Source organism: Bacillus rossius, chromosome 11 (genome assembly GCF_032445375.1).
Source record: "Bacillus rossius redtenbacheri isolate Brsri chromosome 11, Brsri_v3, whole genome shotgun sequence".
Lineage (NCBI taxonomy): Eukaryota > Metazoa > Arthropoda > Insecta > Phasmatodea > Bacillidae > Bacillus > Bacillus rossius.
This window is the reverse complement of record NC_086338.1, coordinates 54,245,515-54,272,488: the sequence shown is the minus strand read 5'-3', so window position 1 is coordinate 54,272,488 and position 26,974 is coordinate 54,245,515. Positions and strand designations below refer to the sequence as shown.

Genomic DNA, 26,974 nt, shown 5'->3' with positions numbered 1-26,974 from the left:
CTTTCCTTAACATTCCAGAGCTTTTTAAAAATAACAGAACTGCTAGGGATCGCTCCCTGTTGTTTGATCGGGAGGGTTGTTAGGGCTTCGGCAATGACCAGCGGCTGGGGCCACCAACCCAGCATAGTCGCCGCCTCAGCCCCGTCCCGTATCAGTGAAACTATCGTCGAAATTTGAGTTCCTAGCTGGTTTAAAAAGAAAACTGTTTTAAAGAAGCCATTGCAAACTTCCCATGGCCGCCGCTGACGTCACCACTAGGCGGCCTAGAGACGAGAGACTGCGCACAAGACGAGAAGCGCCGTCCGCGGCTATCAGCGAAGAAGGCGCGCCCGATAAGGCGGAGCAGATATCGACTGCGGCGACGACATCAGGTGCTAGCGAGGCACGAGTCTGATGTACAGGTGTCAAAGTAACGAGAAAAAAAAAGCGTACCCGTATGTATTCGTTACTATAACAATTAGTGACTTGATGTAAGCTTTTGGACATACGCCATTGCTAAGCACATGTATGTCTGTACAAGAAAACTAAAAAAATACCCAAAAGACAAAAACTATTGTGTTTGTTTCGTCTTTTCGTTTTGGCCGTGTTTTTGTCTCGTTTCAACTGTTGTGCTGAATTTTTTTGGGTTCAATATTTTTGTGCTGTCATAATTTGTGGGTCTTTTTTCGTTCTCTTAGTCAATTTTTCTTTGTTTGTTGACCATATTCCTGTTATGGAATATTATGTGGTGTTTATATCCTGTTGACAACAGAAATTTTTTGCATAATTTGTGTTTTTGTCTTTCGGGTATTTTTTTAGTTTTCTTCTACAGACATACATGTGCTTAGCAATGGCGTATATCCAAAAGCTTACATCAATTCATGCACTGCCATTGCACAAATATTTCAAAGATAATATAACAATTAGTACTCGTTACTATCGTATCGTTACGTTACTCGTTACTTCTGATACCTCATAACATGCTATGTTCTGTTAGAGCTACGAATCGAGTCGTATTGCGTACGCGTACAGTATGACGTCGCGGCGTCGCAACATTCGTAATTTGTAGAAAACATACGTATACATTACATAACAAACTGCGTAAGGAGCATTTTGTTTTTCACTTTTCCGTATTTCGAACCAGACTTGTGTTTAAGTCTTTCTTAATTTAATAGGTAAAGTGTAGAACTACAAGTGAACTGTTCCATACTGCGAAAAATGCGATAAACGAAATGCATTCGTGTGTAATGTTTCGTTGCTCGGTACTAGATGGCGCACCCGTTACTCAGTACCGGATACATACGGTTTGTTACAGCTCTGGTGTGATGTGTATCGGCCCGAGGAACACAAGATAATAGCAGACACCACGGACGTGTTCCGGAAAACACTCGACACTCTTCGTTCGTTCAAAATCTTCAATCCCCCGAAAGTTATTCACCGATTTTTGACGCGACAATGTCTAATAAATCGATGAACGCCGGCTGCACGCACGAAAAAGTGTCCCGTTACGCACATTCTTCCGTTACGCTGTGTTCCGTTACGCTGTCGGCGAGTGCAGTAATAATAGGTTATGATACAATTGACTAAAAAAATTATGGTGATTCATATAATTGATGATAATAGATATTTGATTACAGTTTATTTATATGAAAACTTGTTCATAATTATATTTAAACTTTATAGCTAAACGCCAGTTTTTAAAATTAATTACTAGTCATCTACACGTGAACTGTTTCGTCGACTGTTTATAAAGTGAAGTGAAAAAATGTGGTCACGCGGACAGACGTGCCTAGGAGTGTACAGGATACCAGTAGATAGGTGTACAGAGTGGAAGAAGTGAGAGTCGTTAGTTAGGGTCGCTCTCAACCCTCCCCCCCCCCTCCCAGCGGTGATTGCTGACTGGCTGACAGGACGGGCCTAAGGGCCGAGGGCCTGAACGTGGAACCAACCCCCGAGGCCCTGTAAGGAGTAGCGCGAGCAGACGTTCTTTTCCTCCGCTCCTCGACGATGCCGAATGTAAAGGAAAGAGTAAACTTCCAGAATAGATACGAGGGAAGCCTTTCTTTTCACAGGCGTGAGAGCCAAACGCCCGATCTTGCATCTTCGGTATTTTTTTTTTTTTTGTTCATTGTAAATAAATATACAACTCATGATAAACTAACGGTCAATTAGGTTAGGTTGGCTACATTATAAATACTTTTAAAACATTGTGGACGGTTGATTTGGTTTGTGAAATCATGTAAACGGTTTCCCCCAAGTAAATACACCTGTTGTGGTACGGAAAAAAAAAATCGAGCATGAACTTCGGGGAACTTCGGGTGTGGCTCTCTCGTCTGTGAAATGAAGGCTTCCTTAGATACGAGTGCGGCATCAGCTCTCACCTCCCCGGCCGGATCGATTAGATTTTTTTTTTTTTTTAAATTTTCCTAGCCTAAATTATTCTAAGTGTGTAAGGGGAGGGTACAGGTTAGGGGAGTACCTAAGTGTGTCTCAGGCCGAAGCCTATACACTCTACCATGCGGGACAAGGGCGCGTGCATCGTGTGCTAATTGGGGTTTACTGGCCAGCCATGGCTGCGATTGGCGCCATGGCTGACGCCCCATTGAAAGTCTAGCTTAAAAGCTAGCTAATGTGACCCAGGTAAAACCTGCATAGACACAGGGGCCGGGTCATGCGGGGATCAAATATTAGCATTAAGCAAACAGGTAACTACTGGACAAGAGGGAATAAGGGTCCAGGTAAGAAGAGTTGGAGGGCCTGAAAAATCAACCATGCTGGAGTTGGGTGCTTGGGCCTTGCGGCCCGCATTTAAAGGTTGGGAACTCCTGGGTTATTATTAACCAGGGGCGCATGCGCCCCCAGGGGCGGGCGACTTCACTCGTCAGCCCAGCCACAGCTGCCCAGGCAGCCACAGTTAAAACAGAAGTGGGCAGAAGAGCCAGTAAACCGGCTCGAACTGCGGGCGCACGGAGTGAAAGGCAGCCTGACATTGCGCCATCTTCATCTTCCTTCTTCCAGTCAACAGCCAACGACCTTTCAAGCCAGGGTGGGGGTAAGTCGTTCAGGCGAATGAAGTATCTTGCGAGTCGGACCCTCTTGTCCTCCAAAATCCCGGGTCGGTTGAAGGTCGCGCCGCCCAGGCTACCACTGGCTCCAACAGGGCCCCAACTTAAAGGCGCCGCCATCTCTTCCTTCAGAGTTACGATGCTGTTCAGTTCCGTTGCGCGCGCGGCAGTTCACAGCTCCGCAATTTCCAGCCCGCAGTTCGTCTACACTTCGCATCCAGGGCACATAGAGCTCCCCTGCGGTGCCTTCGCCGACGGAACTGCTTCCCGCTAGAGATGCAAATATATATCGAATATATCGAACTATTCGATATTTTCTCTTGATATTATCGAAACGAGTAAATATTTTTGTAACTACGATATATTCAAACGATATTATAAAAGTATTCATATTCATGTAAATATTTTTTTAATTTTTTTATTTTAGATTTTTAAGGTTAGCAACACTAACTGGAAACCCTCTATATGTGTTTATGACTTCACTGGGAAGTGGGAACTGCCACTTTATGTGAAGCACAAGGGGAAAAACCTTTTATTATGGTTTTTTTCTAAGTTTCTCGCCAAAAGCCTCGATGCATCACTCCTGGTTCCTGGGTCCTGGGCTGGCCTTTACTCTACTGTGTTCATCTCCTGCTAGTGCTGTGTTGTGGTGTGCTGTATAATCTAATGTGAATTGTGTGTGCATCATGAGCACCAGTAGAGTGTGGAAATATTTCAGAAAACTGGAAAAAGACAGTAAAAGTGTGAAGTGCAATTTATGTTTTAAAACATATCGCAGCTCAGGAACAACTACAAACTTATTTGCACATCTTAAAAGTAAGCATATTAATGCTTATAATGAATGTGTGCTGGAGAGTAAGAAGCTGAAGCAAACTGTTCTTTTAACAGAGGTAAGTTTTCAAATTATTGTTTGTTTAATATTGCGCCGAACAACTGATTTATACATCAACCTTGCATTGTTAAATTTTTTAAAATAATAATTTGTCATTGATTAGAATGAGTTTTGCATGCACATAATTTATTACAAATTTACAAATATGTACCTGGGATGTGTTACTTCAGTTATTTAGCGTACCTAGTACAGTTGCCTAAAATAAATGCTTTTTACTATGATTAAATTTTTCATTGTATTACAGTATATAGAAAAATCACCTCTTCATTCTTAGACATAATACACATTGTTCTTTACGCATTTTCTGTGACTTAGGCCTAACCCGGTACAACCATGAGGAAAAGTTTGATTTATGTTTATTTTACAGCGTATTTTCAGATCCTTAAAAAAATCATTACTATCGTCATATAGTTTAATCAAAATGCATAGATAGCATTTTATGGTGTTTTGTTTACTTCCTGCACATTATATAAATAATGCATTTTAATTGAAAATATTTCATCAATCAGAAATGATGCTAAAATCATTTATTACAGCACCAACTGAACATGAGAAAGTTAGTTTCACTATTCAAATATGTTTACTTTACCTTTAAGTAAAACATCGATACTTATTTTAGTCATCAAAGATGAAGAATTTATTATTTTTGGAAAATACTGAATAAAACTGAGTAATACAGCATATTTGTGCATTTATTTATGTAGTAGAAACATTTATCGTAAAATATTCATGTCGATATATCGAAATATCGATATTTTTTCCTAAATATTCGTGGTGAATATTTGAATAGTTTTAAAAGTAATCGATATATTCATATTCGATATTTTCCGCCGATATTTGCATCTCTACTTCCCGCCACGCGCCGAGCTGCATCCAGGGTCTCCACAAGGAAAAAATATTTCGTACCAACTTAGGCGAGAAAAAAGTACTGGATTAGAAAAAAAAAGTACTAAATTATAATTTGTTATGGTTTTTAACAATTTAGGAAGTTATTATGACATTGCAATGCTCAAACTTAAATATCACACCACACACACATACATTCCATAGTTTTTTAAAAATAATTACGCTTAATAATAAAACATATTGGAGTTACAATAATATTATTATATTAAAGAAAAATGTACTAGATCTGTACTAAACCACTAAAAAAGTTATAAAAGTACTAGATCTAGTACGAAAGTACTAACTGTGGAGACCCTGGCTGCATCCAGGCTGCCTTTCACCCCGACAAGCCGTGATGACGACTCCACAGGCCGGCCATTGGTGCGCGGACCGCTATTGGCCACTCTCCGAGCGCGCCCGAACCTGCCCGAGGAGCGCGAGTCATCCGGGCGCAGACGGAGCGTCACGACGGCGCGGCAGTGGAGTCGACCTGGCCGGACCGCCGCGGTCTTCGCCGGACGCCTGGACGCCGGCCCGACACCGCTCAGGTGACTACAACTGACCTACACATCCCACGTGCAGTTAGGCTCACCACTGACTCACTCACCCCGCGACGCCACAGAGACACTCCAAAGAGACGTGTACAAAATAAATAAAAAAAAAAGTTGGAAGTGTAACAATACGTCGCCTGAGAATTGGAGTGTTCTATGTCCATTGAAGTCGGAACTGAGATATAAGCATTTGAAAGTTCAAATAACTATGAATTGCATGACATAGAACAAAATAATATTGGTCTTAAATTAAGAACAAACATTTTTACGTGCGTAGACGTGTGTGGATATAGTACAAATCAATACTAATATTAATTTCGTGTCCATAGCATAAAAAACCTAAAATGTGGACATAGAACACTCCAATACTCAGGCGGCGAATAGAGTAACTACATTTTCTTGGCTTATGGGTGTATGCCGTGTCAGGGTAATTGTCTTGCGACGTTTCGGCAGCTGCAATGACTGCCGAAACTTCGCAAGACAATTACCTGACACGGCATACAACCAAATCAGAATTGTTCTACCTGATGACGGCAGCTGCAAATTACTGCCGAAACGTCGCAAGACAATTTCCTGACACGGCCTACACCCGGAAGCCAAGAAAAATTTAGACCATGGCCGTGAAAGCCTGCGATGTTTATTAATAGAGTAAGTTTTGAAATACATCTACATAAGTAGAACACGCATTTATTATTAAATTAAAGTGTTTGTCATATACATCATTTTTTCAATGGACGCTTTAGGCACCTTGCAACTTATATAGTTTATATATACATAAGATCAACTATATGGTCATTAGCTTCATGACAACGATCAAAGACTCGATGCTTATTCGACCGCCCTTTATTAAAAGTAGAACGTGTAGGTCGTAGATGGACCCGAGGTCCGCCATCTTTGATTGTGACGTCACGGTGGCCATGTTGATGTCAACATATTCCACAAACTCAATCATATCTTAAAAAAAAAAATATTTTTCCTTATGACGATTTATAGTGCCTAAACAAAAGTGCCATTTCTAAAATTTTACTTCGTGTTATAATAGAATGAGTGAAAAAAATTTCTTATAATAGGTACAGTAGTTATACGTTATTAGTTATCAAACTTTTCAGACAGTTACATTTTTTTTTTAACAGAACTCGATATTTCTTCATACAGAATCGAAACCTGGCCTGTGACAGGAAAGAGTGTAACAACTAGTGAACAAGTTGGTTCGTTTGACAAAATTGAGATTTTTAAGCTTTGAATGGTAGTTATCTACGGTAAATTTCAGTTATTAAATTAATGTAATGATAATAATAATAATCTAATGTTAAACAGGTGCAACACGTTCAATCGACTGTTAGTTTACATGAATTATACAAAAGACTCCAAAAGCGTCTACAACATTAGAATATTCTTAAGAGAACAAGTTAAACAATTTTTTTGTTTTAATTTTTGTTTTTGAGTGTTGTTTTTTTTACATAATTTTTTCTTGTTATTATAGCTACAGGGCGGGAGTACACGTTCTTGGGCGGTATTTCTACTAGACTAGGCACAATTTCATTCTTTAACTGAAAGGAAACTTGTCGGGCTTTTGAAAATCATAGGAGACAAAAATGCATTTTTTTTAATGCAGCCGATTATGACAAGTCTCTTTACACTGCAATTACTACCACTACTACTTCTACTACCACCACTTCTACTATCACTATCACCTCCACAATTACTACTACCACCACTACCACCACTATTACCACTACACTACTTCTCCTATGCCATGGCATGTTGTAGCAATGCGTGTTGCGGTGTTTCCAGGGACCCCCTGGGAGACCGGCCACCCGCCGCGCGCGGGAGCATGGCGGGTTGCGGAGCTGCCCCCGGGCTGCTCACCCGACTCCTGCTGATGCTGCTGGTGGTCTCGCAGGCGAGTCTCTGCGAGCCCACGTCACAAGCCACAAGCCATAGAGCGGTGATGCGCACAGACCCACCCACAAGCCATAGAGCGGTGATGAGCACAGACCCACCCACAAGCCATAGAGCAGTGATGCGCACAGACCCACCCACAAGCCATAGAGCAGTGATGCGCACAGACCCACCCACAAGCCATAGAGCAGTGATGAGCACAGACCCACCCACAAGCCATAGAGCAGTGATGAGCACAGACCCACCCACAAGCCATAGAGCGGTGATGCGCACAGACCCACCCACAGGCCATAGAGCAGTGATGCGCACAGACCCACCCACAAGCCATAGAGCAGTGATAAGCACAGACCCACCCACAAGCCATAGAGCGGTGATGCGCACAGACCCACCCACAAGCCATAGAGCTGTGATGCGCACAGACCCACCCACAAGCCATAGATCAGTGATGAGCACAGACCCACCCACAAGCCATAGATCAGTGATGAGCACAGACCCACCCACAAGCCATAGAGCAGTGATGCGCACAGACCCACCCACAAGCCATAGAGCAGTGATGCGCACAGACCCACCCACAAGCCATAGATCAGTGATGAGCACAGACCCACCCACAAGCCATAGAGCAGTGATGCGCACAGACCCACCCACAAGCCATAGAGCAGTGATGCGCACAGACCCACCCACAAGCCATAGATCAGTGATGAGCACAGACCCACCCACAAGCCATAGAGCAGTGATGAGCACAGACCCACCCACAAGCCATAGAGCGGTGATGCGCACAGACCCACCCACAAGCCATAGAGCAGTGATGCGCACAGACCCACCCACAAGCCATAGATCAGTGATGAGCACAGACCCACCCACAAGCCATAGAGCAGTGATGCGCACAGACCCACCCACAAGCCATAGAGCAGTGATGCGCACAGACCCACCCACAAGCCATAGATCAGTGATGAGCACAGACCCACCCACAAGCCATAGAGCAGTGATGAGCACAGACCCACCCACAAGCCATAGAGCGGTGATGCGCACAGACCCACCCACAGTCCATAGAGCGGTGATGCGCACAGACCCACCCACAAGCCATAGAGCGGTGATGAGCACAGACCCACCCACAAGCCATAGAGCAGTGATGCGCACAGACCCACCCACAAGCCATAGAGCAGTGATGCGCACAGACCCACCCACAAGCCATAGATCAGTGATGAGCACAGACCCACCCACAAGCCATAGAGCAGTGATGCGCACAGACCCACCCACAAGCCATAGAGCAGTGATGCGCACAGACCCACCCACAAGCCATAGAGCGGTGATGCGCACAGATCTACCCACAAGCCATAGAGCGGTGATGCGCACAGACCCACCCACAAGCCATAGAGCAGTGATGCGCACAGACCCACCCACAAGCCATAGAGCGGTGATGCGCACAGACCCACCCACAAGCCATAGAGCAGTGATGCGCACAGAATCACCCACAAGCCATAGAGCAGTGATGCGCACAGACCCACCCACAAGCCACAGAGCAGTGATGCGCACAGACCCACCCACAAGCCACAGATCAGTGATGCGCACAGACCCACCCACAAGCCATAGAGCAGTGATGCGCACAGACCCACCCACAAGCCATAGAGCAGTGATGCGCACAGACCCACCCACAAGCCATAGAGCATGATGTGAAAGCCAGCAGAACATCAATACTGTCGTAATAATCACTCGAATCCCACGGCTTGCGTCTTCCCGGCATCACGAGCTAGACCGACTCTTCTGGCCACTTGGCACGATCACAGCATGCGTAGCGTACATAACGAACATCGCAAACATAGCCTAGCTTTCTGTGTGGCCTCGCCTTAAGTCAGGCGGTATGATAAGTGCGACACTTGCGACTGTTGTGCAGTCTTCTCGTCGTGTATTGGGAAACTATGGGATATGAGCGGTAACCGTAGCATTGTATGGCAGAGAACTGAAGATAAAGGTTCCCTTGGGCGTTTTCAAGAATCTTCACCCAATTTTCATGCCTAAAATTATTGTGAAAACACTAGTTTTAACCATTTTAACTCTACTAAAATTACAGTTTAAAGAAAAGAATATGGAAACAGAACAGTTAGGCCCAAATATACTTCATTCAGTACACGTACTGTCCGCCATCATGCATGTGGGATGTTGAAGAAGCTTTAAAGAATAAAGCGAACGCACCAAGTTTGGTGGTGGGCATATTATATGAACTGCCATTCTAGTTTTCTAATGATTATCTTCAAATGTGTCGACGTGTGATAAGATAAGCGGAGTGGTCGCCTCAGTCCTCACACACGAACTCGCACCAAATATACAGATACTGTTGCTACGTTAATGATCGGTTAAACCCAAATCCCAGCAACGCACTTGAATGCTGTACATCTCCTTCACAGCGCTGGTCAGTCAGCGAGGCGGGATGATAAGGGCGAAGCCTTATGGTGCTTCTAGCGTGGTGTCGCCTCTAAGCTTAAGGCTGTGAACTGGCGCGTAGTCCCGTCGCCTTCCACAGGGTAACTATGAGATTTAAGGGAAGCCTACGATGTGCATTCTGTATTGCACAGACGCGAATATTCACGTTGGCAAGCCATCTTTCAACAGACGAGAGATCCAAACGCCCGATCGTGCATCTTCGGTTTTTTTTGTTCATTTTAAATGAGTAAATATACAATTCATGATAACTAATGGTCAATTAGGTTATGTTAGCTACATTATAAATACTTTAAAACATTGTTGACGGTTGATTTGGTTAGGATAGCTACATTAAAGATACTGTGATATCATGTAAACAAAAAAGCGAGCATGAACTTCGGGGAACTTAGGGTTTGGCTCTCTCGTCTGTGAAAAGAAGGCTTGCCGACGTGAGTATTCGGGTCTGTGCAATACAGAATGTACATCGTAGGCTTCCCGAGATTTAAGCGGTAATCACGTAGTTATATAGCGTAGAAATGAAGGTAAAGGAAAGGTGAAATGCAAGTCTCTTGTGCACTTCCAAGAATCTCTACCAAATGTTTAATGCCAAAACATTATTCTGAAAACACTAGCAGTTTTCACTCTCCTCAAATATTAAGTTTACAAACTAAATACTGAACCAGAAATACTCACACGCCCTCGGCATATTTTTGAATGGTTTTCCGAAACAGACCTCACTCTGATATCTGGAGCAGTTTTCAAATCGCATGAATTATTCTGAAGTTCTGAACACTGTATGTGTCTCCTGGTGGGCAGGGCCCTTACTTGAACGTGAGGTTTCACACAGATATTATTTTTTTGTACTTTTACAAAAGATTCTTTTAGAAGAAATTTACCAAGAAATAGTTTGTTACACTTCAAGAAAAATATATCGTAATTTTTTTTTACAACACATTGCTATGGTTATTTTCGCATGTGATGAAATACTTTTTTTTTAAAACAGTACTGAATATTTCCTGTCGCACACACAGAAATTAGTGCATGATTTAAAAAAAAAAATCAAACTTTTTTTTTTACCTATGAGACATAGATTTTAATTCGAGGAGCGTATATTCGAGGTGTAATTCGTGAAAAATTTGGGTGTCGACCCATCACCCGAGAGATAATCGAACATGTGGGCACATTCGCATCGCGTTTTGTCGCGTCGCGCCTTTCTCGCGGGATCGCCTCTGGGTTGTCTTGGGACGCGCGCGCGCTTATCTCCGGGAACGAAGAGCAACGCTGTGTTATCAATCGACGTGATAACACTGGAGCCCGGGCTGCCAGTCCTTGAGCAGAGACCCATCGCTGGGTCAGCCGTGGCCGCAACTCCTACCTGTCGTCTGGCTCTCAAGGCCGTGTGTTTCCTGGCTTCGCCGCCGTGTGTAATCTATTTCCGCAATGAAAATAAATTAATAAAAAATTGGTTGTCTGTAAAGTCGGTTTACGGGCGATAGTTTAACGTGACAACGTCGTAACAGAACATTGATGAAATGATTGCATACTTTTATGAATAAAATTGAATCATTATCACTATTTTGTATGGATACAAAGAAGGAGTGAAATGAAATCTACAATTTAATTGATAAATTTACTTTTATTTGCACTCATTAATCCAAATATGTTTATTACTTTAACGAACAGATTATTTTAACTATAACTTTTATACATGTTTACTATTTAACTTCTTCCAATCTATGTTATTCTGTTGGATAGGATGATGATAGGAAAAGTAGGAAACGAATGGGAGTGTTTCAAGTTTAATGTGCTCAAAAAAGTCAAATCGATGGTTGTTCCAATCGAGTGGAAGAGAGATAGATACGGCGCAAGCGTACAATGAGCGTAACGGGTAAATGTGCGTAACGGAACAATGAGTCGTCCTTTTTCGTGAGTGCAGCCGGCGTTCATCGATTTATAAGACGTCATCACGTCAAAATGTATGAAAACAAAAATAAGGAAAAAAAAGGGCGAGGTGGGCAAGAGGACAAATAGCTACCTCCCCGTCCTATGCGGACAAAAGTACCACTATAGGTATACATGCATATAACACAGATACACGTGATTGGTCAAATTATAATCCCAAAGTACGTCCTCGAATATACACCTCTAATCCGAATCTACGTCTTAAATGTCAAAAAATAAAATAATGTACAAAAAAAATATTAATTGTATATTACCTGTTTAAAATACAGTATCTTGGGTAGTGGTAAGAGGATAGGTATTAATGTGAAGGGGAAAAAAACATGACGTAGTAATCTTCGGAAATTATCAGTGTTGGAATTTTTTAAATATTTTATTTCCTGTTATATTTTTCTTCGAACATTTTTTTTCCCTCGAATATCGAATCATTCGAATACCAAGGTTAAGATGGTATTTGAGTATTTGATTGGCCCATCCCTGACACATTTAAGTATATCTATATCTCCATTGTACCGTAACATTTAATGTTTTTGCCCAGATTAAGAAATTATTTATGTTAATTAATTTGTATATTCTATGTCTAATATTTTATTTATTTGAAAACGGTAATTATTTTAAAGTTAATATCTATGTGAATGTTGTTCTATGGACTAAATTGAACGTTTGAAAATGAACAGTTACAGAGACCCCTCTAAGGAGGTAATGACTGGAAACGGTAAACGATTAAGTTGACGCCCTTATTATGTAATGTAAATTGTTATGTCAATATTTGTTTATTTAAATTTTATGAGAGGTTTTGTGTTCCGCGCTATTGTTGCGCGCGGATTTCATAAGTTTGACAGTAATTAATGTAACAGTTTTTGGTTTTCGGCCAATCACGGGCCGCTATTTGAAATACGTCACTCATTGTTAACTGACTTAATTTAAGAAGGTTAAAAAAGAATGTAATGGCCGGCTTAGGCGAGAAATGCTATATGACGTCGATGTGAAAATATCCATCGAAATAGCTAGAAAGTTGTAGGCATCCTGGAATAAGGATGGTAATTATGCATTGTTAGGATGTCAACGTGCATATGTAAGGCTTTATCTAAAAAGATAAAGAACTTAGGAGTGATTTATACGTGAGTAAAGAATTGTAAGAGTCTGCTACTCCAATTCAGGGTTAGTCACCACGTACCTCCCATACACATCGTCACATCGCGGCCTTAAATGTAAATCAAACATTGAGAAATTGAACTTAATAATATCTACGAGAAACTATTTTTTTTATATAATTTATTTTACTTTTACACACAATTAACATAACTCAGAGGTCTGATGAACGAGAGACTCTGAGCTCTACCGACGTAATTAAACCTATCTAGCCGAGGTAATAATTATTAAGAACTCAAATTCACGAACTGAAACTGTGTATATATCGTCGAACCCGAACCAAAGACTTGTGCTTATTAATGAAATGTGCGCATCGTCAATCCAGACAGTTGATAATTTTATGTGTTCTGCGGTGCCAATAAGAAGTTAGGACATTTGAGGCTAATAAATAAGTATTATTATTAAGAGTAAATTTGAGACCTTTATTTCAATAAATAAGTAAAAAGTTTAATTGTGTTTGATTTATGTTATTTCTATTTCACCTATTCAAGTGTATATATGTCTATGTTTTTCCAGCCAACCCCTAACTGTGGCATAATAGTATTCATAACACATGTCCACTGAATGTTACCTAAGAACAATAATTTTTACACAGAGAGAAATAAAGCTCTACCTATTAAATTGTCTAACCCCAAAGTGAGGCCTATTTCTACTACTAAACCTCACAGAGTATCAAAAGGGTTCGCACATAATTTAATTGTTTTCACCAACGTGGGGCACCTAAAGAGTGTATAGGTGTTGCCCTACATAAGTAATTGTCGCCACAAAGTGGGGCCATTTGTACAGCAGCAACGTACACGAAGCAGTGTGCTCGTACACTATATATGTCACTCTATAGCAATGCAAATATTAAAAATCTATATTTTTATCAGTATTTTTTTTTTTTTACCTGTCACGGGTATATGTAGAAATGCGCGCGTATTCGAATGCAACGTTGTGTCAAATTTTGAAAGAAATCGGCGAAGAACTTTCAGAGAGTTAAGAGTTTGAACGAACGAACATATATATAACATTCCCTGATTGATTGATGCATTGCTTGTGATGGAACGGGACTGCGACCGGACGGGACGTGCACGAGATACAGTGTCTCGCAGGTGCTTCTGTGTCGGAGCTGCTCAGGCCTTGTCGCATGGATGTGCCCTCTAATGAACACACACGCACCACGAGGCCGCCACGGCCGCACAGCTAAACACGCCGTCTGCCGCGTCCTCGCGTTCTCTGCGGAGTAAAGTCCCGCGAGCGACGACCTTTCCTGCCGAGGTTAGCTTGACTTGATGTAAGTTTTTGGACATACGCCATTGCTAAGCATCCTCAGAGAAATATGCATATCGGGTCCATACCGGGCATTGATATTATCTTTGAAAGATTTGTGCAATGCGAGTGCATGACTTGATGTAAGCTTTTGGACATACGCCTTTGCTAAGCTCTTTTCCAACTTCCTCAGAGAAATATGCATAACTACCAGCAAATAAAAAATCGGAATAGAGGTTCTCATACAAAGTTCTCCTTGACGGCGCAAAACTAATTTAATCGATGCGAAAATACTTAATGCTGTTTTGTAATAAATAAAGGAGTAGGAGGTGCAAAAACTCATTGCATTACACATCGCAAAATTAGTGGCTACCTAAATAGAGTGAATTTTCACTGGTTTGCTTTTTCCTGATAATAGCTTATACATTACTTCTCCCAGTAAAATAATGTAGTTATGTCAGCAGTATATAATGAAAACTACCATCTAGCGGACGGGCATATAACTACTTCAAAAAACTAGGTCTCAGTCTCGGTAATTAGAGTTTCTCCCCCGTGGTCAGTCTCAGTGTGAGGCTGAGGAGAGAGAACGGCGCGTATGATGTCTGTCTGTGGTGCGGTTGTTCCTTGCGGAGATGGGTTTAATTGGGTTGGGAAGGGGGGGGGGTTGGTGGTGTGGCCGGGAAGGGGGGGGGGGAAATTAAAAGGATTGTTGTTTGTTGTTGGGAGACGGCGTCAGGCGAAGCGGTGTCGCTAATTTGTTTGCCTCCCAGGTGATGGATGGTGTGTGGCTAAGACAGTTGGCTGCCGACGATTACCGCCGGAGGAAGCCTTCATTTCACAGACGAGAGAGCCACACCCGAAGTTCCCCGAAGTTCATGCTTTTTTTTCCTCCCCCGTTCTATCTCATTGTATAAACCGGTGTGGCTACATTAGCTACATTATGGATGGTTGGTTATATTAGGTAAAGTATAGCTACATTAAAAATACTGCAAAATCATTTTATGGCTGCTTCGCAAATAACTTTTTAATATGTAGCTATCCAGCGCTAGGAAACCGTTTACATGATTTCACAGTATATTTAATGTAGCTATCCTAACCGAATCAACCGTCCACAATGTTTTAAAGTATTTATAATGTAGCTAACCTAACCTAATTGAGCATTTTAGTAGAGACATGCAAAATTCGCGGATTCATTTCGCGATAGGCTAGCATCATAACAACTATACCTTCGTACCGCTTCTGCGATTGGCCCACGTTTTATCCGGGGAACTGTGAGCCAATGGGAAACACTAAACCTAGAAAATTGCCGAATTACGGACAGCCTAGTTGAGACGTCTCACGCGTCGGTAGCCAATGAACAGGTGCCATTTCCGCGAATATTTAAAGGACTGTGGAGTCTATCCTAGAGGTCAATGAATCCGCGAATTTTGCAGGTCTCTAACCATTAGTTATCATGAGTTACAATGAACCAAAAAAAAATCAAAAAAACCGAAGATGCACGATCGGACGTTTGTCTCTCTCGTCTGTGAAAAGAAGGCTTCCCAACCACAGGACCGGCGGAGGACGACACCTCGCGGGCGCCATCTTGTTGACTGCCACCATATCGTCGACTGCCTCTGCTACAGTAAAGTTCGGCAGTTAAGCTGGGTATACGATTGATTTCCTTAAGAATTATAACTTAACATCGAGCACACGATTAAGTCAAAACTACATTTTCCAGTTTATGATTTGACACAGAAGTTCGTTAATTCCAACCAATCACAGCACAAAAACACATGGTCGGCCATTGTTCGTAATGGAGAAGCAGGTTTGAAATAGGTTATTGACAAATGGGATATCTATTTTTCGAAATGGATGAATGATTACAAATTACAAATATACGAATTCTAACCAACAATACTGCCTCGCTCGGTACAATACCAAGACATAAACTTCCGGCTGAAAGGTTCCGGTTTGTTGTGATTGGTCGCTTCCCTTGAGTCATAACGAAAAATTATAAAATATAACCATTTCTGTTAAGTCTTAAGTCATCATATGGTTCGCACACGAAAATCATAAACCATTCCACTAGTTTACATAGAGTCATATGGTAAGTACACGCCAGTGTGCGCATGGGTCCCACAAGGGTGGGGCTTGGTGTACCCCTGGGTCCAGCCTAATTTTATTATTCTGTAACTATCTTCATGTTTATCTCAGTGTTTGAAATAAATTTACCTACTCGCGGTGGTTATTTAAAAGTAATATAATTTTATAAATAAAGCTTTAGTTTGAACTTATAAAATAGTAACCATCATTATACCCTGTATTTTCAGGTTAAATAACATTCTTAAAGAAATAGCCATGAAATTATAATGAGGCACGTGAATGGAAAATTGGGGGGGGGGGGGGAGAGGGGGCGCCTCCTATCCTTGGTCCAGGGGTGTGCGAGTTGAAAACTGCTCAGAGCGTCCAAGCGGGCCACATTTATGAAAATCATTAAAGATTTTTTTTAGGGTAGTTCTGTTCCCGTATTTTTTTTTTCTCGTGGGTGAAAAAGGCTAAAACGCATGTATACAGAACAATTTTTTTTTTACGTATGAAACACCCGATGCAGATTCTTGAAAGCACTCTAGGCACTTGCATTACACCTTTGTAATAAAACACAAGCCACATTATGTCATGGTCTACCTCACACACGCCGAGAAGACTGCGCGCCAGGCGCTTAGAGGCGATACCGCGCTTGAAGCACCACTGAGAGTAACCATTATCATTCCGCATCACTAATACAAGTACCCCCCTGACTAGGCGGGACGCTAAAATCTAAAGTATTAAAAAAAATTATTCACGATAATCCTGAAAAACGAGATTAAATCAATATGGTAACAAAAAAAGTGGGTTCGGAAAAAAAAGTGATGCGTTAGCAGTGAAACTTCACATATAAGAGACATAAGAATGTATGCAAGTATGCTTTAAGGTGAACATGCCGTAGAAACTATATACTTCCGAGCACCTTTCCCTTTCCGCCATCGAGCGCGCCACTCCTAATCGTTTCAATTTCCGTTGCCCTCTGAGCGTTACACTTCCGGTACGCGCTGGCGACATCGTCGCTTAGACCACTGAATACAACTGATACTTATAGGAATCTACAAGCCATAGTTGCACGTTATAAAGCTGGTAGGACTGTCCGACACGAGATGCCATTGCTGTTGGCAGCATTTTAAGGTTTATTTGCCCAATCTCCAAGGTACAGATACATACTTAATTCAAATATTTTTGTACAAAAGCATTTTTTTTCCAATATTTGTTTGAGCTTTATTTATAACATGTTGGAATGATAATGCTACAGTTACTAAAAACTAAAAAAAAAAATAATTTTTATTTTTTTTTGCAAAACTCCGTTCCCCCGGAGAAACCCCCGGAATGGCCGCCGCATGGGGAGCCCAGGAAAAGAAACGGGCTCCCCATTTGGAAGCCACCTGGAAGGTTTTTTTCTGTTCCACCCACCGTTTCTTTTGGTAGCCTGACTTGTTGCAAGGGATTGTATTCCTACCAGAGAAAATGCCACCATTTCCACTGGGCAATCCGCCTTGGAGGAGCCGGGGCGCGAACCCGGGTCCTACAAGTCACAAGGCAGGCGCTCTACCACCAGAACCAGAGCGGTAGAGCGAATACTTGCAGCCTTATCAACGCTGACATGATGTTATTACACGAGTTTACTGTAGTTTCGTGTGTCATTAATACGTGCAGTAACATCTAAACTCGTTAATGAACAAATTTATGTATTCTTATGTTCTTCATTCAGCATGAATTATGTAATTTCATAACAGTGAAATATAATTTGTATAACTAGTCTGGCAATTTTTTAGTTTATTTTCTGCAAACAAACTTACAGTCCGCAGTACAATAATTATATAGACTAGTAAAAAAATAGGTAAAGAGCTTGCGCTGTCGATGGTAAAGTTATTTTGAAATAAATGTTAGATATTAAAAGAGTGTGTTTCGTTAAAATATGTGTGTGCTTACAAGCATGAAGTTATTGTATAACAATTTATTTATTTGGTTTTAAAGCCACAGAAAAGTTAACCTTCCTTGTTATATCACTTTTGGCTTCTTTTTTTTTTTACCGTGCTTAATATGCGCAGGTAATACTGGAAAGGTATTCAAACAACTGTTTGCAAAGTACTAAATCAATGATAGTGTTGGAGATGTCAAAAAAAATACATTTCATACTGACATCTCCGGAATTTTAGATAATTATAGTACTGACCTTAAATTAATCAGTTTTGTGAGATTTGCTTACTTATTTAGAAATATTCACATTATTTGATTACAACTATATTTTATTGGAATTTTCAGTACTCCTGAGTACAGATTCTTGGTAATAGCTTACCTCAGGGTTATTTCATACAATGAAACCCTCAGAAAATTAAGTTAATAATCGGGATTATTAAACATTATTAAACTACAGGAGGTTTTTATTTAATATTTGTCACATCGCAGTGAAATCGCTATTATTATTTTTTTTTGTAATTTTAATTGTAACAAAATTGGAATTCGGTGTTTTTATTTTGGATGTGTAATATTTCTACGTGTGATAGTATAAAACATGTATTATATTTTAACTGTTACAGTATAAAAAGTTCATTTCATGGTTGTGTATGTAAATTTTTGTCCAAAAATAATATTTTGTACAAAAAAAAATCCTATAACAAGAGATTTCACTTTTCTTATAATTTTGTTGTTTTAAATTATTATGTCCGAACCTTTCCTTCAGTTCAACAACTTAAGTAGATATAATAATTTCGTTCTAAAATTAAATTCTCTATACATACTACACGTGATTTGATATTATTACAAAACAATATATAATTTTATTTTAAATACATTTTTTTGCAAACGTACCAAATAAATACTTTCTTTTTCTTTTTTTTAAATGGTTCTTGTAAATGGGTAGATTGATTATGTATATAATTTAGGACATACACCATTGCTGATTATAATGTATGTCATAAGAAACCTCAATAACAGACAAGAAAGATAAATGTGCAAACATACAGAAAACAAGCGAAACTCAGGGAACATCAAACGTAGAAAGAATTTGTAAAAAAAAAAAAAAAAAAAAAACGATGGACACAGTGGGCTAACAACGACAAAAAATTATTTGGTCATCTCACAGTTTTCAAAAGATTCTATTGGAAAACAGTTGACAAGGAACAGTTTGCAATACTAAAAGAAAGATGTTATAACTTTGTACACCACATAACGTTGGTTATTTTTGCACATCTCAAATACGGTTTATCGAGGTTTCTTACAAAAAAATGGAGAATAATAATTTTATACTTCAATTGATGTGTACATTCGGCATTTTTTTTTCTTTTTAACCATGGAAAAGATAATAGATCAAATATTCAACAATTTGGCTTTCTTTTGTTTTACCGTGCTTAATACAGTATGCGCAGTTAATACTGGAAAGCTATTCAAACAAGAGTTTACAAATAACTTTTAATTATTGGAGGTACTGGGGCAACACAAAACATAAATGGTAACACTATTTTCATGTAAATGTACAAATTAACAAATATGTAAGGTTACATGAATATTTCTGTTCCATTTACAAATAAAAATTATGGTGCACAACGGTAAACAGAATAACCCAATAATGATACTTGACAGATAAAAATTGGAAGAAAAAAAACAAAACAAAAAAACAGCGGCTATACAGAGACACACAGGTACTTTTCCGCCTTTTTCGAAGAGCCTAGGCGGAATACCACCATTATGGTAGTTTTCAAGTATGGTAGTCTTCCGTTGCCCCGTTGAGTTAGTTGGGTCATGATCTGATCACCAGTTAACCTGTTTATAACAGCAGGTCTGTGAATAACATCTTAAAATATAAAGTATAAATCGGATTTTAGTTCCATCAGAAGTAAAAAAAATGTACTGTACTCTGAAAACTCACTTCAATTATGCATTCTGTTGGGGTAATAAAGTCGGCAGGGAGTATGGGTATATAATTTCTTACTAAAATAACTTATAATGTTGTGATATATATATATAATTTTATAGACAAACTAAGTGATCGGGAATATTGTATTACTATATATTTTTATAAGACATTGGTCGTAGGTATGCATGACTGGATCCGAAATTATATATTTTAGGCTTCTATGTTGAAAACGCATCATTAAGAAATTTGAGTTTTTTAAAGATGGAACTCTTCAGGTCTCTTCGTTTTGATAACCCTGCCCCCAGTTTAATGCCTTGTGTGTGCTAGTTTACCAAATAATATAGTTTGACGCTAATTGAACGTTATCGGAGATGTAAAGTTCCTCCTCTGTTATTTCTTAACCAGCATCAGAAATGTTGTTCAAATTATGTTCAAACATGCTAATGATAAATGGTTTTTTTTGCAGGTTACCAGTTTGAAAAATTCGTCATTAATAGGTGAGTAAAAAAACATTTGAGGCGTTAGCGTCACAATAGAAACTATAACTGAGTAAAATGTTTAAGGTACTACCATTTCGTGTATAAAAATTTAAGAAAAGTTTTAATTTTTCCATTAAGTACATACTATATTCCCAAAAGCAAAATTTTTTTCTTCACGGAAAAACTTTTTTTTTTTGTTTCGGAGTTATTTGTGTTTGGATAAGAAAATGTTTATTGTGCTACTTTGAAACCCTAATTAGTGTGTATTTTTTATTTCAAATTATTTTTTTAAACTTCATCTAATGACACAGTATTCAAATTGTACACGAGAAAGCTGAAGGTAATACATCTAATTTTCCTTTTTCCAATTAATGTCCATACTAACAAAAAAAACACTAGACAAAAATGAGTTCGTTTACTTATGTACGCGCGTTATAAGATATACATACTTGGCGTGATAAAAAACTAACTTTAATTTTGCATACAAAATAATTAATGAAAGATATTATAAATATGATTGGTGAAGTAAATATCCAATCAAATTAAAAAAAAGAAACCTCAGTATTCAATATGAACATATACACACGTAAGAAAATAATTATTTAATTTATTAAACAAAAAGATTGACAAAGAAAATCAGTGAATATGCTAAATGTTTATTCTCATCTATTAATTTTTATTATTTAGTAAATATTTTATAAAAGAAAATAAATTATACATACAGGAACATAACCTCACTAATACAAATAAACAGTATATATTAAAAATATTCAACCATAAATAAATGTTTTTTTTTTAATTATGTGGACCAATATTCAATATCCATCACTAAAGTGTATGATTTGAAAAGCATGCATAATTATTATTTTTCATGTAGTCCTATTTTTTTCATCCTGTTGAAAACTCTGTTGCTATGGTGCGCGCGCATCGTGAAAAAATGCACTCTCATGATTGGTTGATAACGCGCCCAGAGAAGTGGTAACAGGAGGAAGCGGCGGCTGGTGACGTGGAGGTGTGTGTCGCGAGAAGCCTGAAGATGTCCATCGAGTTCTGTCCCTGCCCGAACACGCCCGAATATTTACCTTCGGCCAACCTCGGTATTTGTTTTATTTTTGCGCGACTCCGTCCAACACTTCATGCAGACCATCCTCTGTCTCCTGTAAATTCCTACACGTAATGCATGCCAATTTGCATCCCGCATGAATGTGCCCAGGGTTTTCACCGCGTGTCTATGCAGGTTTTTACCTGGGCCACAACCTATCTCTAGTTATAGTCTAGATTTAAGAGTGAGGGGAGTTAGTCATGGCGCCAATCGTTGCCATGGCTGGCCAATCCCCTCCTAGCACATGATGCATGCGACCCTCTCCCTGCATGGCTGATCCCAGGCTTCGGCCTGAGACGCATCTAGGTCCTTCCGTAACCCGGACCCCTCCAAAATACACGTAGTTTTAGTTAGGTTAGAAAAAAAAATCGCGCAGGAAAAATGAATTCATATATTAGAAGTGGTCGGTTAGGTTAGCTACATTAAAACACCATGGACGGGTTAGTCAGGTTAGTATAGCTACGTTAAAATGGACAGAGAAATATAAACATGTATATGTAAATGAACCCCGAGGTTGGCCTCAGGTGAATATTCGGGGCGTGTTCGGGCAGGGACAGAGAGCTTGATGTTACATCTCAGGCTCCCCTTGTGTGTGTGTCGCCCCGCAGGCGGGACGAGCGTGGCGAGCGTGCAGAGCGTGCAGAGCGTGGTGTACGCGGCCGCCGTCAGCAACCTGAGCGTGGTCGCCGAGTTGCTCCACGCCGGCTCCCGCACGCTGCAGCTCCGCGTCGCCTGGCGGCTGCCCTCAGGTGGCTCCGGGCTCTCACTCAGCATCCAGGGGAGAGTCCCGGGACATGTCCCAGGGAGAGTCCCGAGAAGTGTCCCCCGGAGAGACTCCCAGGGCATGTCCCGGGGAGGGTGACGAGTCCTGGGATGTGCCTAGGAGGGAAGGGGGGGAGTCCTGGGACACGTACCCAGAGGGGGGAGTAATTCAACTTCAATGAATGAACGCCGGGATTTTACGATCAGCCTCTATTCGTGGAATTTACTAAGGCTTGGTCCTTGAATTAATTCCCCCCCCCCTTTATCACTGGGTCGTTAAATATCCCTGATTTAAATTCCCCCCACCCCTACCCTTGCTCATATTATTCAGTCATGTCATAAGGAATCTGGGAAACATAACGAAGGACAAAACAAAAATTGCTTGCAAAATTGCAACAAAAATTAAATTAACACAGTCATATTATACGGTACGGCCTATGTAGCCTACATGAGATACTTTCAATGAAGCAGATGCCAATTTTTCAAAAACAAAACTGATATTTATTTTAGTTCTTTATTACGTTTGCGTGTTGTTGTAGTTATTGGTCATGTCGCCCCTCATTTCCGTGTAGGTAAATAATGCTATTTACTGTTATATTTGAAAGATTAGCCTTTTTTTTTTGTTACTTTTGTGACGTCTTTTTTATTTTTGTGGTAGAACTCTTCAAGCATACTTTGAACATGTGTTTCTTATGATGGTAACTGGGTTTCGTCCCCCCCCCCTCCCTTCCCCTCTCCTCTTGTTAAAAGCAAAGAATGATCCGTACTGACCGAGAGCCATTACAAACTTCTTCTTCATGACAATGGCGGCTTCAGGATGACTTTTTGGGAGGGGCTATCGCACAAAGGTCGTAGTTGTAAAAAAAAAATGAAAGTGGTCAAATATTGGCCTTGGAATATTATTTACAAATTACAGGTTTCAAATACAGAACCTTAGTAGCTCCATGCATCCTTTTGATGAGATAAAAGTTTAACATATTAAATTAAATATTTAAGTAAACTACAGGGGCGTAGCCGGGGGGGGGGGTGTTTAGTGGTTCTAATCCCCCCGTCCTTAGCCCCTATTTTTTTTCTTATCTGAAAGCAGGTTAGCTAAAAGCCTGGGTGTCTTACTGCTATCACCGGCCACTGCACTGGAGGGGAAGAGTAAGCGAGCCCTACCGATTCTCCTTCCCTTCCCCTACCCCTGTCGAGAGCAGAAGCTATAAGATTGTGACGCCGTGACGGGTCCCAAGCTTTCAAATATCTTACACCTACTGTATTTAACCAGCGCGGTAATTATAAGCAGGTGGTGACTGGGTAACTCTTCAAGCCAAAGCTAATTGTTTCCAGGAATAGGCCAGTTCTGCCGAAACCCAACCATTTTATTCCTTTTTTTTTTTGTATTGTCGAGCTTCGAGCATGATTTATGATTTTGAGGGGGACGGGGACAAGGCACTTGGATTGATTAAAACATATTTAATTAATTACTTGCTTCATAACTAAAACAATTTTTTTATTAAAAAATTAATAATATATTTACCATTACAATATTTAAAGTTAAGTACCGAAAACTGCCCAAATAGCACTATTTTTACACCTAAAAATCCAATTTTCTGGGGGGAAACCATGCTTTTTAACCCCCGCCCCCCCCCCATACACAAATCCTGGCTACGCTACTGAGTAAACATAAATATACACTGATCAATAAAATTTGGTCTCGGGAGGGGCTGTCGCCCCCACCGCCCCCCCCCCCCCTTTTCCTTCTGGAGCCGCGCTTGGTGCATGAGGCCCCGGGCTTGGTTTGCAGTGGAGGAAATGTGGTTGTGCTAGGTATATCAGCGGAGACTCTCTGGTTCTGCCCTTCCAGAAGGCAGGCGCCCCTCCAGACTGGTGCTGACAGTGGTACGGGCCGACTACCCCGGCTGTCCCCTGGAGCCCGACTACTGCCCCGACGGCTTCGTCTACGAGGTCATAGAGGACACGGTGAGACATCACCCCGCCCGGTCCACTTCCCCCGCGACAAGCCTAAACACGCTCCGATCTTTCTTTTTTAGTGAGCCGCAGCATGTGTTTTCTCCGTACCTGCACGGAATTTCAAAGACGCTAAATTAAAAAAAGAAGAAAAGTTATCTATTTCACAGTTGAGATTGCCTCCTCAGTGAGAATGGGGTGTTTAATTCGATGGAGATATACCCCCCCCCCCCCTCCTTCTTGGATCTACTATCATGTTCCTAATCGGCTCTTTTTCACAGGATTTCACTGCGCTGCCATAGAACACGAACAATTTCAGACGGCAGTTGAATTTGTGAACAAAATATTTCGGCTTCATCTCTCTTTTTTTTTTTGGCGTGATAACGTTATATAAATCGATGAACACCGGCTGCACGCACGAAAAACAATTGTCATGTTCCGCCTGAGCCGAGCGTGCAAGAACCGGCCAAATTACCGTGCGTGAAAATCTTCTATAACATCAAACAGGTTAAGGCGGGGCTTTTTTAACTACTTAATTGTTCGTGATTTACATTTAAACTAATTATTTAAATTAAATTTGCATAAACTGTAAAATAATATTTTGAAAATTAAAAAAAAGTCTGCAATTTTTTCATCAATGTTTACCTATGACGTTATCACGTAAAATTATCCCCCCCCCCCCTTTTTATTTTATTTTACGAAAAGTCATCTGACCGACTGTAGGTTCTCTTCTGCTGTGGGCAGCTCCTATTGGGAGGACTGACCTCTATCTCGTGTGTGTGAGAGGCGACTCTGGCTAGGCACTGCTCTCTCTCTCTCTCTCTCTTTCTCTGACATGACGTCGCCAAACATTGCCCAGGAGGGGAGGGGGGATCCCCAGGCGTGTGCGACGTGGAAGAGTGATTGATCGCCTGTCACAAGAAGACAGCTTATCTCTCAGCGAGCACACAGGCGCAGCTGGCCTGCGTACGACGGGGAAACAACAATCGCAGTAGCTGATACGTTAGATTGGCGGGTTATCTACATACATATTTATTTAATGTTTTGTTAAATTTTACTTTTTGTTGATCACTCTAAGACCGAAAATTAATGTCGATTTACAAAATTATTACATTTGTAGTCACTCTGAAAAAAAAACATTAATTTATAAAGGCTGAAACCAATATGGCGTCTTTTAGTTTCGTTTCTCCAGAAGTAAAAATTCAATATCATCAGATGATGCTCTTGATGAAATGCAAACAAGAAAATGTATTTCCAAAATTATCATTAGATATACAAAAAACCATGTTTCAAAAACATTAAACTTTTTTTTTTTTTCATTAGATTATAAAGTTGTACCTAAACGTGTTGTGCTCCATGGCGTACGTCTGGCAACAGAGCACACCGAAACAAGGACAGCGCTTATAGCGAGTGCAGAGCAGGCCAAGCATGTGACCTGTGTTCCTAACAGAAATCGAATATATATTAGTTTCTCTCGACCTCTGTCCCGTGTACAAGGAACTTCCTGTGCGCTGTTGTCAATCAGTCAGATACTGTGCACACGACCTTCTGTTACTGGGGAAGCCATCATTTCACAGACGAGAGGGCCACACCGGAAGTTCATGCTCGCTTTTTTTCCCTCGTTCTATCTCATTGTATAAACCGGTGTGGCATTAAATTTTGCGGTCCATTAGGATAGGTTAGCTACATTATAAATACTTTAGAACATTGTGGATGGTTGGTTATATTAGGTAAGTATAGCTGCATTAAAAATACTGTAAAATCATTTTATGGTTGCTTAGCAATTAACTTTTTAATATGTAGCTATCCAGGGCTAGGAAACCGTTTACATGATTTCACAGTATCTTTAATGTAGCTATCCTAACCAAATCAACCTTCCAAAATGTTTTAAAGTATTTATAATGTAGCTAACCTAACCTTTTACAATGAACAAAAAAAATACCGACGTTTGGCTCTCTCGTATGTGAAAAGAAGGCTTCCCCTGTTACTGTCATCCTTCAGTTATGCACCCATTATTTGAAGCGGATATCGTGCATCGGAAAGAGACACGCTGTAGCAAAGTAGACGCGCACTCCAGCGCCCCTGGTGGAGCTCGCTTGTAACAGCTGCCAATCAACTAACAGCGCGCAGAAAGAGTAATGATTCGGTCTTCTACGGCATGTGGCTCTTACCAAGAATCATAACTCTCTTTTTGACGTGAATACTTCTTTATTATTGCTTCCATAGTGGGAGGCAATTCAAAAAACGAATGATAACAAAATCGGGGGGAAACAGTTTGGTGTTGCAGCTACATCTCAATTTTTGCTTATTCTCCAAAAAATCTGATAGGCTGGACGCCGGCTAGCATGTTGTGCTGACGGCTAACACAGACATTGAACATACTGGTCTGTAAATTGTTTCGAGAAAAAAAAAAGGAAGATTGTCTGTAAAGTATATGGGTTTACGGGCGATATTTTTACGTGATAACGTCATAAGAAAACAATTGATACTATTTAAATTTCAAATATTTTTTTACAGTTTTTGCATATTTATTTAAATACGAACAATTAGTTAAAAAGCCCGCCTTAACGGTGGTTGGCTGGCTCAGGCGGAACGTGACAATGAATCATGCTTTTTCGCGCGTGCAGCCGGCGTTCATCGATTTATAAGACGCTATCACGTCAAAAATACGTGTCTCTAAATATAAGCCTTTTTAGAT

At 40.5% G+C, this 26,974-nt stretch overlaps 1 protein-coding gene across 1 annotated transcript in view; it reads left to right on the top strand.

The window, feature by feature from the left end:
- Window positions 1-232: 232 nt before the first annotated feature.
- Window positions 233-26,974, top strand: part of LOC134536479 (uncharacterized) — a 55,625-nt gene continuing 28,883 nt past the window's right edge. Inside the window, exons 1-6 of the mRNA XM_063376199.1 lie at window positions 233-371; window positions 5,192-5,369; window positions 7,167-7,275; window positions 20,447-20,477; window positions 22,170-22,310; window positions 24,173-24,288. Of these exons, the coding sequence (XP_063232269.1) occupies window positions 233-371; window positions 5,192-5,369; window positions 7,167-7,275; window positions 20,447-20,477; window positions 22,170-22,310; window positions 24,173-24,288 (714 nt within the window). The remainder of the gene's footprint in view (window positions 372-5,191; window positions 5,370-7,166; window positions 7,276-20,446; window positions 20,478-22,169; window positions 22,311-24,172; window positions 24,289-26,974) is intronic.